This window comes from Lynx rufus, unplaced genomic scaffold (assembly GCF_022079265.1).
Source record: "Lynx rufus isolate CCGP_SWC_20201006 ecotype Redwood Valley unplaced genomic scaffold, mLynRuf1.p SCAF_6, whole genome shotgun sequence".
NCBI lineage: Eukaryota > Metazoa > Chordata > Mammalia > Carnivora > Felidae > Lynx > Lynx rufus.
In genome coordinates this window covers 100,985,639-101,002,118 of record NW_025814878.1, presented here as the reverse complement: position 1 = coordinate 101,002,118, position 16,480 = coordinate 100,985,639, and the positions used below count along the sequence as shown (strand labels likewise).

General features: G+C 37.1%; 1 protein-coding gene across 1 annotated transcript in view; it reads left to right on the top strand.

The window, feature by feature from the left end:
• Positions 1 to 16,480, top strand: part of CD2AP (CD2 associated protein) — a 144,698-nt gene that overhangs the window by 71,028 nt on the left and 57,190 nt on the right. The window contains exon 5 of the mRNA XM_047101876.1: positions 2,835 to 2,955. Within this exon, the coding sequence (XP_046957832.1) occupies positions 2,835 to 2,955 (121 nt within the window). The remainder of the gene's footprint in view (positions 1 to 2,834; positions 2,956 to 16,480) is intronic.

The following is a 16,480-nucleotide window of genomic DNA, read 5'->3' as shown; positions in this document are numbered from 1 at the left end:
GAATAAAAAGTTTTTAAGCTAAAGATTAATGTAAGTAGCTGAGAATAAAAATAAACATTTTCTTTGATTCTGAATTCACTTTAGGCACAAAGCAATAAAATAGAATCAATTTTACCTTCTGCATAGCAGAGGGATACAAAAGTAGAATCTCTTTAAAATGTTTGCCTTATTTGAATTACCATATTCAGATGTTAACCAAGGGATATTAAAGGAATTAAAGGAATATTAAAGGAATATTAAAAGTTTTATTTGGCAGCTGAAGATCCCATTTTCAAAGTGTATCTTTTGATATCATGTATAGTCATGTATATCATGTGTAAGGATTGATTTTATATCATAACATCATGTAATTTATCCCTTAATGTTTATATTAAAATCCAATGTATTTATACAAAAGACAATTCTGTTTTATTTCTATCAGGTGGCAATAATAATTTTTATTGAACCTATGTGTCTGAAGCATTATGCTAAGTGTTTCACATTTATTATTTTCTTTAAATTTCTTAACAGCCTGAGGAGACAGGAATTTTTATTTCTACTTTATATATGAAGAGTTTGAGTCATAGAAGATAAGTGATTAACTGTTCTAGTTACTGTTGATGCATATCATGCTATCCCAAAGTTTGTAGCAAAGAACAACTGTTTTATTAGGTCATAGATATTATGTGAGTCAAGAATTCAGATAGCGCACAGCTGGGATGGCTTGTCTGTGTTCCATGATGTTTGGGGGCTTCAAGTCGAAAGACTCAAAGTTTAGGTGCTGGTAGAATGTTAGGAAGGCTTCTTTACTAATGTGATTGGTACCTAGAAGACTTGAAGACTGCCTCTGGAGAGCCATTATGTAGCTTCTCCATTTGGCTTGGCTTTCTCACTGTATTGGGGCCTTAGGATACTTGGACTTATTGCATGGCATTTCAGGGCTCTGAGTGTAAGTATTTCAGTGAACATGTTGAATTTTAAGCTAAAGATTGATGTAATCAAAGTAGCTAAGAATAAAAATAAACATTTTAGAATGCCTACATGTTTTGATTTTTATTCATACATACAAATTCTATGGCAGTAAATACAGTGTGTAAATTAAAAGTGCTGTTACTTGTTTTAATGATCTTTCTTAACCTAATTTTGTTACTATGTTACTTCTTTTAGAGACCTTTTATAATCAGACCTTGGAAGTGATAGTGTCACTTTCACCCTATTCTTTTGGCTACAAACATGTCAGAAGTCAGCAAGATTGAAGGCGGTGGGGACAAAGACCACCACTTCTTGGTGGAGGGGTGTCCCGATTACCTTGTTGATGAGAATACAGGCTAGGAGATCTTGTTTCAGCTATTTCTGCCCATGCCCATACACACGGGATTCAGCAGAGCAGAATCTTACTATTCTTCATTGCTGTGCTATCCTGCCTTTTGAGAATTCCTTAATTTATGGGAATTATAAGGTTATTTACCCTAACTACTCCCTTGCTGCCAATTTGTGATTGCAGGTGTAGATAATACGTTTTCTGATGCTTCTCTCTTAGTTGCCATTTGGTCTATATATCTCCATCACCATGGTTTGAAGAACTCTCAAAACTTTGGAGTCTCTTTAAATCTGCTAAAAAAAATTCTGAACTCTTCACTCGTAACCGCCTTCCATTTCTTCCTCAGACAGCTTGTATTCTAGCCATCTTGTATCTCAGCTGTATATAGTCTAGAAATAAGTCCTTTATTTTTATGTCACTGTATTTTTCATTTGCTTTGTACCTAGAAAACTCTTACTCAGCCTTTAATGCCTAGCTCTTTTGTCATTTCATTTTAGGGGAGCCTTTTAAAAACTATTTTAAGCCTTTCTCTTGTGCTTTTTCAGCATTTTGTTCATAGCTTTGTTACAGCACGCATTGTATTGTAACTACCTGCTTAGTGTTTGTTTTCTTTAGGTTATTTCACTCAAGGGCAGAGATTTCTCATATGCAAATATCAGTCTTTCCCTAGTAGTTAACACCAAGGTGTTATACCTAGTGAGTGCCTGCTGGATGAATACCTTATTAAAGTTTGCTTTGTAATTCTGAGGTGAAAAACACTTAAAACATATTTTAAACAGAATAAAGAGCCTTTTCTACCTATGATATTTCATGTACTGCTGTTAAGTGAATTTTTAGAATGAATAGTTTACTCTTAAATTTTTTTTTAGAAGTTCTACATCTTAAAGCAGTTATTAAATATTATTAAATAACTTCATGAAACTGAGTAACCTTGTGATTAGTGAATGTAAATATTTTTCTAAAGAGTTTGGTTCCGGAAGATATTTCTGGTTGAGGTGGGGGGGAATGTTTTGAAGAGCCTAGTATCTGGATTTTAAAAATAAGTGATTCTTTTTCTTACTTGGGTTAAGAGTCACTTAAAAGGGAAATTATATTCATCAAGCTTTTTCCAAATAAAAAATCTTCATGTACTTAAATAATATATGAAATAGATTATAAATATTGAAATGATTACAAATTGAGACTTAGTTGGGTTTAAAAGAAGTGACATTCCAGGAAAGAGCTATCTACTTCCTGCTGTTAATACCTTATTCTTGGTTATCTGATATTTTCATAACAATTATTTATGTCATACATTGCACTTGATTACAAATTCTCGTTGTAAATGTTGTAAAATACTACCGATATGACTAATCCTATATATGATCAATCTAATCCGTTTAGATTTAATTTACTAAAAATATATTTTCCCCATTGTATTTCCTTAACAGATTTAAAGGGATTATTTTGCGTCATTAACTTTGTGCTCACTTATGTAGCTTAATTTTCCCACAGTGGGAAATTTTTATCATTTTTGAGTTGTGAACTCTTTCAGGTAGAAGAAGGATGGTGGAGTGGAACCCTGAACAACAAGTTGGGACTGTTTCCCTCAAATTTTGTGAAAGAATTAGAGGTAACAGATGATGGTGAAACTCATGAAGCCCAGGAAGATTCAGGTAGATTGTTTAAAAATTTCGAATAGATTTAAATAAAATTATATATGATCTAGTGTTTATTCTGTATTATTTGAAACTCTGTTCTTGTGTTGAACTCTGAGCTTCAGGTTTTCTACTTTTATGAAGCAGCTTATGACAGGGACTTAAAATGAACTAAATTCCTAGGCAAATACTTTAATATTTTTCCTTCTCTGATGTTTGTTTCAACCCAAACTAAATGTTTAGTACCCTGATTATGAATTGATAGTCCTTATGTTTTCTGATTTCTTCCCACTTAAGATGTACTGATACAGTGTTTTGATTTGAGTTTGCAAATGGCCTGTCTACTTCAGAGATTTTAGGAATTGAAAAAAAACTTGCTTTTGTGTTTTTCCATATTGAGATAATTACATTTTTTTGTGCAGCCAGAATGTCATTTAATTATTTTGTGATTGCCATCATTTATAGACTCACCTGCAAATTTATCTTAAGTTTGCTCACCATGTAAAACTATGATCAAGAGCATTTTATCCCAAGCTAAATTTAAATTATTTTTATTATTTTTATTTTTAAGAATTGCTGTGGAATTAGTTTTTTTTTTTTTTTTAAGAGAAATTAAATTCATAAGTGGTAATGCAGGGATAAGTAGCTCTTTTTCTGTATGGAACAGTATATGTAGTGAGGTTTAATATACTTATCAAAATTAAGACATTAAATATTGACAGTATTCAATTTGACAATATCATTTAATCCATAGTTCATATACAGATTTAATTGTTCTAGTAATGCTTTATATAACTATTTTTTTCTCCTATTTCTGGAAAAGCATGGAGGGAATTTGTTTCTCAAGTTTCTTTCTTGAGAATTGTTTCCCAGCTTTTCTCCACTTTTTTCTTGACAATTTTGAAGAGTTTAAGCTGGATATTTTATATAGTAGATCCCAGTTTGGGCTTTTCTCCGGATTCCTCATCATTAGTTTTAGGCTGTATTTTATTGACAGAATTACAAAATGATGCTATCTCATTGCATTGTATCAGAAGGCACATGATGTCTGTGTGCTTTATTTTTGGTGATGTGAAATTTGATTCCTTGGTTCAAATTGTGTTGCCAGTAAATGTACTTTTTTTTCCTTTATAATTGGTAAGTGTCTTGTAGGGAGATACTTGGAGACTTTGTAAATATCCTGTTTCCTCATCAAACTTCTCCCAACAGTTTAAGCATCCATGGATAAATTTTGCCTGAATTAGTTATTACTTCGATAGTTGCAAAATGATGATTTTCTAACTCCACCATCCCATCTTTGTTTATTACTTGACATTCTTCTCTAAAGAACTTTTATTTCTGCTCAGTTTTAATAGCGCCTGGGTGCCTCCGTCAGTTAGACATCTGACTTCGGCTCAGGTCATGATCTCACGGTCCATGAGTTCAAGCCCCACGTTGGGCTCTGTGCTGACAGCTCAGAGCCTGGAGCCTGCTTTGGATTCTGTGTCTCCCTCTCTGTCTTTGCAACTTCCCCGCTTGTACTCTTGTCTCTCTCTCTTTCTCAAAAATAAACATTAAAATTTTTTTAAAAAAATCAGTAGTAGTTTTAACTCTAATCTTACTTTTAGAATAAAATATATGACCTTAGGAAGCGGTAGAGGCCAGTTTAATCAGTGAATGTTTCTTAAGCGTCTTGTGTGCTAAGTGCTAGTTTGGTTTTGTGAGGGCACAGAATCCCCTCTGCAGTCCAGAAGCTTAAGGTCCAGGCCTCTGGGCGATGAGACAAGATATGAACTCAAATTTTAGTACATTTTAGTCTGGAGTAAAATGATCTGAGTATAAGGTACTAGTGAAATATAGTTCTAAACGGAATATATTGTTTGTCACTTACTTTGTAGGTTTTCATCTTCTCAGAAATGTTCCAGGAAATATTAGAAATAAAATATGCAGCTTGGGGGCGCCTGGGTAGCTCATTTGATTAAAGGTTTGACTCTTGATTTCAGCTCAGGTCATGACATTGAGCCCAGTGTTGTGCCCTGAGCCAGGCTTTGCCCTGGGGGTGGAGCCTGCTTAAAATTTTCTTCCTCCCTCCTCCTCTCTCTGCCCCTCTCCTGCTTGTGTGCTGTCTTAAAACAACAACAAAAGCAAATATAATATGTAGCTCTGACTGCAACTTTTTTAGAAGATGTTATGTTCTAAACTTCTGTGTTTTTCCTTCTAATCATTCTTGCCCTTGTTTTCCTCTATATGGACTTTTTTTTTTTTTTGAAAAATGGTTGTAAAAAACATATGGAACTTATCATTTTGATCATTTTTTAGCATAAAGTTCATTTGTTGAATAATAATTCTGTTGTATGTATGTACTGCATTTTGTGTAGCTGTTCATCCATTCATGGATGTGTGAATTGTTTCCACCTCTTGGCAGTTGTGAATAATGCTGCTAAAACATGGGCATACAGATATTTGAGACCTGTTCTCAATCCAGATACATACCCAGAAGTGGGATTGCTGGATTATATATAGTTCTTTTTTTAATCTCTTAAAGAAGTGCTAAATATAATTTTCTATAGTGTTTGCCCCATTTTACACTTCCACCAACAGTGTAAAGGGTTCTAATTTGTCCATATCCTTAGCAACACTTTCTGTTTTTTGATATTAGCTATCCTAACGGGTATGAGATGTTAATCTCATTGTGAGTTTGATTTGCTTTTCTCTGATGATTACTGATGTTGAGTATCTTTATATGCTTGTCGACCTTTGTGTATCATCTTTGGAGAAGTATCTGTTCAAGTTCCTTGTGTGTTTTGTTTTTTTTTTTTAATTTTTTTTTTTAACGTTTATTTATTTTTGAGACAGAGAAAGACAGAGCATGAACGGGGGAGGGTCAGAGAGAGAGAGGGAGACACACAATCTGAAACAGGCTCCAGGCTCTGAGCGGTCAGCACAGAGCCCGACGCGGGGCTCGAACTCACGGACTGTGAGATCGTGACCTGAGCCGAAGTCAGCCGCTTAACCGACTGAGCTACCCAGGCGCCCCCCTTGTCTGTTTTTTAATCAGGTTATTATTATTATTTTTTATAGTTGTAGGAATTCTTTATTATGGAAATTAATTCTTTATCAGATATATGATGTACAGTTATTTTCTCCCATTCTGTTGACTATTTTCTTTGTTGTAGAAAAGTTTTTAAGTTTAATGTAGGTAGTCTATTTTTTCTTTTGTTGCTTGTGCTTTTGGTATCATATTTAAGAAGTCATTGCCAAATCCAGTGTTACGAAACTTTCCCCCTGTATTTTCTTCTAGGAATTTTATAGGTTTTGGTTTTACGTTTAGGTCATTAATTCATTTTGAGTAAATTTTTGTGTATGGTTTTCAGACAAAGGTCCAACTTCATTCTTTTGTATGTGGATATCTAATTTTCCTAGCAGTATTTGTTGAAGATGTTACTGGACAGAGGATCCGTTCAAACTCTGCTTTGGTTGATCACTGCTCGAAAATTAATACTCAGGAGACAAGTGATGGTGGGGAAGATGGTGTGGTGGATTAATGTCTCAAAGACCATCTTCCCCATCCAGGCAAAGCTGGACAGTTTTAAAGGGGAAGGCATGGAAAAAAGTGAGGGACAGGGGTGCAACCTGCAGGAGAAGCAGGTGCCCAGGCAGTATAGTCATATGTGGACATGACCCTGAACAGACTTGCTGGCAGCAGCAGCAGTTGTTTCTGAATGTAGTTAGGCCTTATATTCTGGTCCCTTCACTCCTCAAGGTCAGTGGTCTGCAAATCTCAAAGTAAGTTAGTTCTACTGCAAATCAAGGGACTTAGGTTAGCAAGCAAAGAGTGCAAAACTTGAAGCAATTAACCTTTAACACTGGTTGAAGTTGAAGTAAATTTGACTAGTCTATGCACACTTTTATCATGGCACCCATGGCCGTTGTACATGTTTATGACTTTCATCTCCAGCAGGCTGTCAGCTATTTATTTTGTTTTTTCTTTTTTTATTATTTTTTTATTATTATTATTATTTTAAAAAAAATTTTTTAACGTTTATTTTTGAGACAGAGAGAGACAGAGCATGAACGGGGGAGGGGCAGAGAGAGAGGGAGACACAGAATTGGAAGCAGGCTCCAGGCTCTGAGCCATCAGCCCAGAGCCCGACTCGGGGCTCGAACTCACAGACTGTGAGATCGTGACCTGAGCTGAAGTCGGACGCTTAACCGACTGAGCCACCCAGGCGCCCCAAGCTGTCAGCTATTTATAGGCAGCTATTTATGGGCAGAGACTATAGAAGGGTCCAAAAAGTGAATAGCTTATGAGCTGTTTAATTTTTACTCCAGAGTATTATATTTTATCTCATGTCACTTATGTGCCTTTTTATAGTGCCAGCCCTTTGAGGAAAAATAGTATAAATAAAACTCCATAATTTATATATGGAGCAGGTAGCCCTCATTCCAGTTGATGATGTCATCTGTTTTCCGGAATGGAAGATAATGGTACTGTTTTTTTCTAGGGAAAGTAGATGAGTCTCTGCTACAGTTGGTTAGCCTACTTGCATAGAGTGCTGTGCTTTTAAAATCAGGGGTTGATCAGTCAGCATTTGAGGGTAATTATTGCTTCTAGGCAAGAGTATTGCTTTCTTCATGTTTCTTGGTTCACTTTTGAGAAGCACATGAAAGCTGTACACTCTCTGGAAAGTATACATATAATGATATGAATAAAATTTTACCTATTAGTTCATGTGGTACATAGTTCACATATACACACATACGTATACACACACACACACACACACACACACACACACACACATATGACTAGATGATATATTCTCTTGGTTCAAAAATTAGTATATAAGGGCATCTGGGTGACTCAGCCAGTTGAATGTCTGTCTTCAGCTCAGGTCATGATCTCATGGTTCGTGAGTTCAAGCCCCACATTGGGCTCCTCTGCTCTCAGTGCAGGTCCTGCTTTGGATCCTCTGTCCCCCTCTTCTCTCTGCTCCTCCCTGTGCACTCTCTCTCTCTCAAAAATAGAAAAAAAATATCAAAAATTAGTACATAAAAATGTACATTATAATATAAAAACCTTTTTCTTTTAAAAATTTTTATTTTTGAGAGAGAGTATGCATGCATAAGTGGTTTGGGACAGAGAGGGGGCTGGGGACAGAGGATCTGAAGCAGGCTTTGTGCTGACAGCAGAGAGCCCAGTGTGGGGCTTGAACCCACGAACCGTGAGATAATGACCTGAGCTGAAGTTGGATGCTTCACGGAATGAACCACCCACACTCCCCTATATGTTCTTTAAAAAAAAAAAAACAAAAGTGCATTTTAATACTTGTCTCCATCCACCCGGTTTTTCTCATCTGCTCTGTATAGCAAGCATTTGTACTTTCTTGGTATCCTCCCAGTGTGTGTTTATGCAGGTACACAGGAAAACATGTATTTGTCTATTCCCCTCTTTCTTAAATAAACTGTAGCATAATGTGTTTTTCAGAATATGCTGCAGTGAAAACAACCTAAAAATCATGGAGGCTTAAAGACATAGTTATGTAGGGACTTAAACTGATGGAGTCTGCTCTTTGACATATGGCTTAATGCTTGCAAAGGCAGGGAAAAAGGAGCATGGCTTTTAAAGCTTCTGCTCCAAATTTACACATATTGCTTCCACTAATACTGTATTGGACAGCCATGGTCATGTCTAAGTCAAACAGAGCAGGGATATATAAATTTTTATACAAGCTGAGACGCCAAATGTAAATAAGAATACAATCCGCCACATATACTCTCATTGATTATCTTTTTAGAATCCCTTATTTAATACTCATTGCCTTTTGGGGTGCCTGAGTGGCTCAGTCGGTTAAGCGTCCAACTCTTGATTTCGGCTCAGGTCATGATCTCACCGTTTGTGGGTTTGAGCTTCGCATTGGGCTCTGCATTGACAGTGTGAAGCCTGCTTGGGATTCTCTCTCTCTCTCTCTCTCTCTCTCTCTCTGTCTCTCTCTGTCTCTCTCAAAAAGTAAATAAACTAAAAACAAAGACTCATCGGGCTTTTAAAGGTGTTGAAGTGTACTTTTTAGCTTTGTACACGTAATAAAAAATTAATGAAAAGAACACTAACTTCATGGGTATTTAGTACAAAATGGTGATGGCCAGTAGCCTTGTGAAAGGTGCAAATTTCCATTTTTAGGTTGCCTCCCATTTCTAAGTGTTCTTTGGATGTATTTTTTCTCCTTAACTTTGCAATGAGCTTTTTAAGATTCTAAATTTCTCTAAGGCTGTACTCTAAACTGTATGAATTGAAGCAACAAATAATTGAGTCCTTTAAAAACTTGTCTTTTGGTCAATGTCTGTCTAGTGTCCTTTATTTAATCAGTACCTCATTTAAGCATGTCCTCATTTTTCAGATTATGTGTATAGAGAAAACTTGGCATAGTACCCGGCAAGTTTTGAAGCATAATGGATGTTAGTACTTTTCTTACCACACTGTTTTATTTTTACTTCTTTACCTCATTCTTTCCTTTAATTTGCCTGTGTAAAAAAATGTGGAGTCCGTGGGACACCTGGGTGGGATCAGGCGGTTGAGCGTCCGACTTCGGCTCAGGTCATGCTCTCACGACTTGTAAGTTCGAGCCCCACATCAGGCTGTGTGCTGACAGCTCAGAGCCTGGAGCCTGCTTTGGATTCTGTGTCTCCCTCGCTCTCTGCCCCTCCCCCGCTCATGCGTGCTCTGTCTCTTTCAAAAATAAATAAACATTCAAAAAAATTTTTTTAAATGTGGAGTCAATTGTATTTGAATAGTGACCTGATAAAGTTGTGTTAAGCAGAGCAGTTTTTATTGCTAGGAGTTAGAGTGCGGTGGGGTTGGGACGCTGAAATCTGTTTCAGTGCAGATGTTGATTACATTGAAAGATAGAAAATCAATGAGATAGGAAGATATAGAAGAGTCATAGAAAACAGATATTTTATGTTACACTTATTTGAGAATACTTGGTATTCTAAAGTCAGGACTTATGTTTTAAGGATGTGTAAAAACCATTAGAGAACAAACAAATACTGAAAACATCTGGCTTAAATTTAGTGGTACAGTTGTTACTTAACACTATCCCCTGAATTACTTCTTATGTGTGTTGTTGTTTCTTATGTTTCATAGGTAACTGGATTTTCTGATATTTATTTTTAACATTAAAATTTGTTACAAATTAAAGCTTATGGTGAAATGATGTGTATGATGCCATGGAAACTCAGCCCTTAAAATATGTGCAAAAGTTTACGTCCATATAGGGCCACCAGCAAAAGATGGACAATTTAAATTTTTATTATATTTTATATTTTGTATTTATAATTTTTTGTAAGTACTTTGGGTACTTTCTTGCACTATTCAGCCTTGTTTGAATTTTAGTAACTTTGCAGAATTTTATCTGCTAAAAATGTACTTCCTTGCTTGCTTAACCCCTTTAAAATAACATCACATTCTAAATGTGGAACTTTGTGATTATGGGGTGGGAAGTCAGTGGTTGAAGTACACTATAATTCCATTTTTTAAAAAACTCTAACTTTTAGGGCAGAAAGTTTTTGCATATTGATTTGAATGCCAAGGAGTGTGTGCTTTATAAGGACTTTAGAAACCTCTAGTGATAAAAGAATATAGTTCTTTTAAGTTCTGATTTAAGAGTTCCATCTTATGCATTATGATTAGAAGAATTGATCCACTATTCCTATGTCCTAACGAAATGTAATGTACTCTGTAATTGGTATTATTACAGTCTTTTTATTGTTTTACTTATTTGGTATGTATGTTGTGTTTATAGTAGCTGTTATAAGAGTTATAGTTGACTCTACATTACAAAATGTTATTTTTTGCTTATAGTATTGAAAAGCCATATCCAGCACATTTGATTAGTTTATGTGGTTTCTCCTTATACCCCTTTACATTTAGTAAAGCTGTTCTCTTTAATAAACTAAAATATATGGGATGGTCTTCTTGGTTTGGCCAGTTGAACTCCAGCTATTAATGTTAAGAAGATAATCCTGACTCAAGACAGTGTAGGCAGGTCATGGGCACTTTATTTTTATGTCTTCAGTTTTCACTGAAGAACTGTAGAATAAAAGATATAAGAAAGTCACTATTACATTTTTTATAGGAATGTGGTAAGTTTATAATCTATTCTATTACTTGGTGATTTCTTTATAAAGTCTCAAGATAAGTGTGTTCTGATAATCAATTTCAGGAAAAGCTTTGCTTCCCTATGGAAGTGTTATGTTTCCATTTTTATAAAATGAAATGACTCCTTTTTCATTTTGTCAAATATACTTAACCATTTTTGTTAGATGTCCTTTGTAATCTTTTACATTCCACTTAATTTGCTAAGTAGGACTTGATTTCAATATCCCCCCTTATTCTATAAAGCCAGTGACTATAGCTTCTGGTATTTTCTACTGTGTGTGAGTCTCCTCCCTGCCCTAAGCCTATAAAAATCTCCCTTTAGATGTCTAATAGGCATCTCAAACTTAAGTTGGTCAAAGTGATCATCTCTTCTTTTCCTTGCACCTAAATTTGATCTATACTGTCTTCCTCATCTGAATTAATGGCAACTCCATTTTTCTTTTATTTAAACCAAAGAGCTGGATTCATCTTTAACTTTTTTTTTTTTAATATTTTTTTTTTTCAACGTTTATTTATTTTTGGGACAGAGAGAGACAGAGCATGAACGGGGGAGGGGCAGAGAGAGAGGGAGACACAGAATCGGAAACAGGCTCCAGGCTCTGAGCCATCAGCCCAGAGCCCGACGCGGGGCTCGAACTCACGGACCGCGAGATCGTGACCTGGCTGAAGTCGGACGCTTAACCGACTGCGCCACCCAGGCGCCCCCATCTTTAACTCTTTTAATCTCACATTCATTAGCTGATTTTGTCACCTGCTAAATACTGCTCCTACTCTGGTATAAGTTATTTTTTGCTGTACAATTGCAGTAGGCTGTTACTTGCTGTTACCTGCCTCCTGAATGTTAATGTGCTCACCTTCTAGTAGGTACATATGTTACTTAAAGTAAAGCCAGAGTCTTTTTAAATTGGCTACAAATGTGACTGGGCATCTACATATGCCTCCCCCTACCTCTCTTTGTCTCCTATTTAACTCGCCCCTTTGTTCATGTTGGTCTCCTTACAGTTTTAAAGATGTAAGGAACATTCCTGTTGCACAGCCTTTGCAGAAGCTTTGGAGTTAGATGAGATCACCTAGAGAGACTGTCTAGAGTGAAGAAAAGAGCCTTAGATCGAATCCTATATAGCAACATTCATGGTATTAGCTGAGATAGAATTACTAAAAAGAAGACCAAGAAGGCACAGAGAGAGAGAGAGAGCCAGGAGGAAACCCATGAGTGTGCAGTAGTCAAGGGGAGAGTTTTTCAGGGAGGACATAGGCAGTATTGTCTGATGCTGCTTGTGAGGTTAAGTAAGATAAGTAAGATAAATAAAATGTAATCTTGGATTTAGGGACAAAGAGATCATTCATGACCTGCCTAAGGGCAGTAAAGACAGATGATTGGGTGGGGAAGCAGTGGAGAGAGTAAGTATAAAGCAGTGCAGCAGTTGAGAACAACATATATTCAGTGGCAAAGAACAAGTGGAGAGGGAGGAGTTGAAGATGCAAATTCAGAAGAATGGGATTGATTACCAGAACAGGATTTGCCCAGAAGGTAGAGGAAGTGAGATTCTCACCATAGGTATCATGATTAGTCTCAATTGATTGGAGAGACACCAGCGTTAGTGCCGGGAAACTGAAGGAGAGATGTCTGAGTTTTTTTGTTTTTTGTTTTTTTTCTATGAAAGAGGAGAGATGCTAAAAATGAGAGGTCAGAATTTTGAGGAAACTAAAAGGGTCCTCCCAGTTCAATGTTTTGAGCCACACATTCCTCTGGGTTCGGGCTACTAGATGCACGCATGACACGAAATGGTTAAGAAACCCTGATGGGTTGTTCTTTAGAAGTTCTGATTTCTTATGGGTAGGGAGGGTTCATTCTCTTAGAAGGAGTCAGCAGAGGTTTCATTTGATTATTTGGGCTCTGGAAAAGAAGATAGTGCTTGTTGCTAGTGCACGGGATGCTTGTGGAATGGGGTATATGCTGGAAGTGCCAAAGGTGGTGGAGGGAAATTTGGTGGTCTGCAGCTTGGCCTGCAGGGATTAAGGTGGTGCACACTTACTTTGGTGTTTGTATTCCCACATTGGCATTCACCTTGAACAACTCCCAGTGAACAGCTTTGTAAGGAAAACTGTTATGGGGCTTTGATACTTTTACTGGTAATACATTGTGAGTCTTTGTATAGCCAGATGCTGTTTCTGAAGATTCTCTTTAGGAACTAAGGAATACAGATTTTAACTATTTAAAACACACACAACATTTTCTTAGGAAATGTAGGATTATTTTCAAATCTTTGAATAATGCTGAAAGATATTCTTTGGAGTAAAAAGAGGGGGAATTTATGCTAGCAACTTTAGATTCTAAGTCCTACTTGGTTTACGTGTTTTACTTTAAGATACTCTACATTAGTTCCCCATTTAATGTGTAATAGTGAGCCGGGGGACCCGGGTGACTCTGTCGGTTTAGCGTCTAACTCTTGATTTCTCTGTAGGTCATGATCCCAGGGTTGTGGGATTGAGCCCCATGTCAGGCTCCATGCTGGGTGTGGTGGCTGCCTAAGATTCTCCCTCTCTCCCTCTGTCCCTCTTCCCCATTCACATGCTCTCTCTCTCTAAAAAAAAAAAAAAAAAAAAAAGTGAACTTGGATTGCTTCTATCAAATGCTTTGTATTTTCATCAAGTTTCTACTTTGTTTTACTTTTCTTTAGCACTCAGTACAGCTCACATAAAGATTCCTTTTTTTTTTCCCAACAATTATATTTTAGGACTTTTGGTTATTTTAAGTCACTTTATTTGGAGGTATAAGCCATTAAGTGGCTTTTGCTATAGAGATTTAATACAAAAGGAAGAGAGAGGTTTAGGCTTAATAGGAAGACTTACTTGCTTGTTACGTTTTCTGACAGTGGCACACATGAAATGTAGATACAATTTTTCTACAAGCTTAGCAATTCAAGGACAGTCTGACAGATGAAGTATATAGGCATTTGGTAAGATTTCTGTTTTCTCTGATTATAAAACCTCCTGTTCACACCCAGCCCCCTTCTCCATATACCTTTCTTCCTTTCTCCTCTCCTCCCATTCTTCCTTGTTGTGTTTAAGATGTTTTCCCTTTTGTTTTTTGTTCTGTGTTATCATGTTGTCTCTTAACTTGAATGGTGCTCAGTAATACATCTTTTTTTTTTTTTAAACTTTTTTTTTTCAACGTTTATTTTTGGGACAGAGAGAGACAGAGCATGAACGGGCGAGGGGCAGAGAGAGAGGGAGACACAGAATCGGAAACAGGCTCCAGGCTCTGAGCCACCAGCCCAGAGCCTGATGCGGGGCTCGAACTCCCGGACCGCGAGATCGTGACCTGGCTGAAGTCGGACGCTTAACCGACTGCGCCACCCAGGCGCCCCAGTAATACATCTTTAAACTCATTAAAAATAAGAACCACTGAGCCAGACACTGTCGAGCACTTTATAGGAATCAGTTTAATCCTCATAGCAGTCTTATGAAGAGTCTTGTTTTACAGGTGAAGACACTGGGCACATATAGTAGAAGAGGTGATATGAATTAGGCAGATTTGACTCTGTGGGGCTTCTGGGTGACTCATTAGGTTAAACATCTGACTTCGGCTCAGGTCATGATCTCACGGTCGTGAGTTCGAGCCCCGCATCGGGCTCTGTGCTGACAGCTCGGAGCCTGGAGCCTGCTTCAGATTCTGTGTCTCCCTCTCTCTGACCCTCCTCCGTTCATGCTCTGTCTGTGTCTCTCAAAAATAAATAAACATTAAAAAAAAAAAAGGTTTGACTCTAAAGTTCATGTGCTTTATCGCTATGCTATACTGCCTTCCAACCATTGATTTAATAATATAGTAGTTTTGACAATTTTCAATGAGGTGAAAGCAATCAGCCTATCTATTAGTACTAGATACTTTTAATATCTAGGCATTTATTTTAATGATACGCTTTAAGGACTCCAGTAAAGTTTACAGTCACTAAATCTAAAAGAAAATTTTCACTTTTGGTCATAATTCTAAAAACTGGAAATTGCACCTTAAAATCATTTGATGAAGTTGCATTTCAGAGTATGGTTTATTAATACCATAGATTGTTTCACTTTAAAAGGCCTCTCAGTAGGTACCTCATACTATTCTGTCTGAATATTGTTTTGTCTGATAGGCTGGTTATTGAAGCTGTATATTACAATATTTAGACCACAGTTCTAGCAGTGAGGGAGTAAGACAGTGTGGAATTACTTTCCCACCTTAAAAACTGGGAAATTGAACAAATTATTGAAAACAAGTACTTTCAGGGGCACCTGGATGGCTCAGTTGGTTGAGCATCCAACTCTTGATTTCGGCTTAGGTCATGATTCCAAGGTCATGAGATTGAGCCCCGCATTGGGCTTAGTCCTGAGCATGGAACCTGCTTAAGATTCTCCTTCCCTGCTCTCTCCCCCCCTCTGTCTCTCTCCCCCTCCACCTCCTGTCCCTCTGCCACTCTTCCCTTTTCACATGTGCTTTCTCTCTCTCTCTCGCTCTCAAAACAAAACAAAACAAAACCAACAACAACAACAACAACAACAACAACAAAAAACAAGTATTTTCAGAGTATAGGCAGCACAGGAATGAGATACTTGAGAAAAGGGCAAATAAGGAAAACCCTATCATTGTCCTGAATTTCTACCAGGAGGTAATACTTGGTCTGTAGTGCAGGAAGAGTGAAATTCAACAGAAGGTTGTCAGTTTTGTTGAGGAGTTAGAGATTAGAGTTCAACCAAGCCAAGATAGTTAGAATTGTGGAACTGATTACCTGGAGAGAGGGAGAGAGAGGGAGAGAGAAAGTGAAAGTGAAAGTGCTCTATCAATGTGATTACAGAGTTACCTTGAGTATTTGGCTGAATACCAATCTGTCATTGTATGGGGTGCGGCCTCGTGAGGTTAGACGTGAACAGTTTGTGAAGAGTAGTAATTACTGGGGATTAACATGAATAATTCCCAGAACTTAAACAAGGTCAAAAATTTTTGAATTCTCTCCATTTGGTTTTGAGAGACTTCATTGAATACATGGGTAACTCAGTGGAAGGGTGAAGTGAGAGTAGATGGGTTTTCAAATAGCAGCTATTCTAGGTCTACCCTGAAAAAGCTTCACACTGGTATGCAGATACTTACCTGTTTGCTGGAAAAAGATCAGTTTTCTTTAACATAGGGTTTCTTAACTTTGTCCCTAATGACGTTTGGGCAGGATAGCTCTGCTTTTGGGGTCTATTCAGTGTATTGTAGAATGTTTATAAACATCTCTGATCTGTACCTGCTGAATATTAGTTGCACTCTTCAGCTATAATAACTAAAATTGTCTCCAGACACTGCTACGTATCTCTTGGGGTACAGAAGCACCCCAGGTTGAGAACCAGTGGTTTTTAAAGGATTAGAACAAGATCTAGCACTCA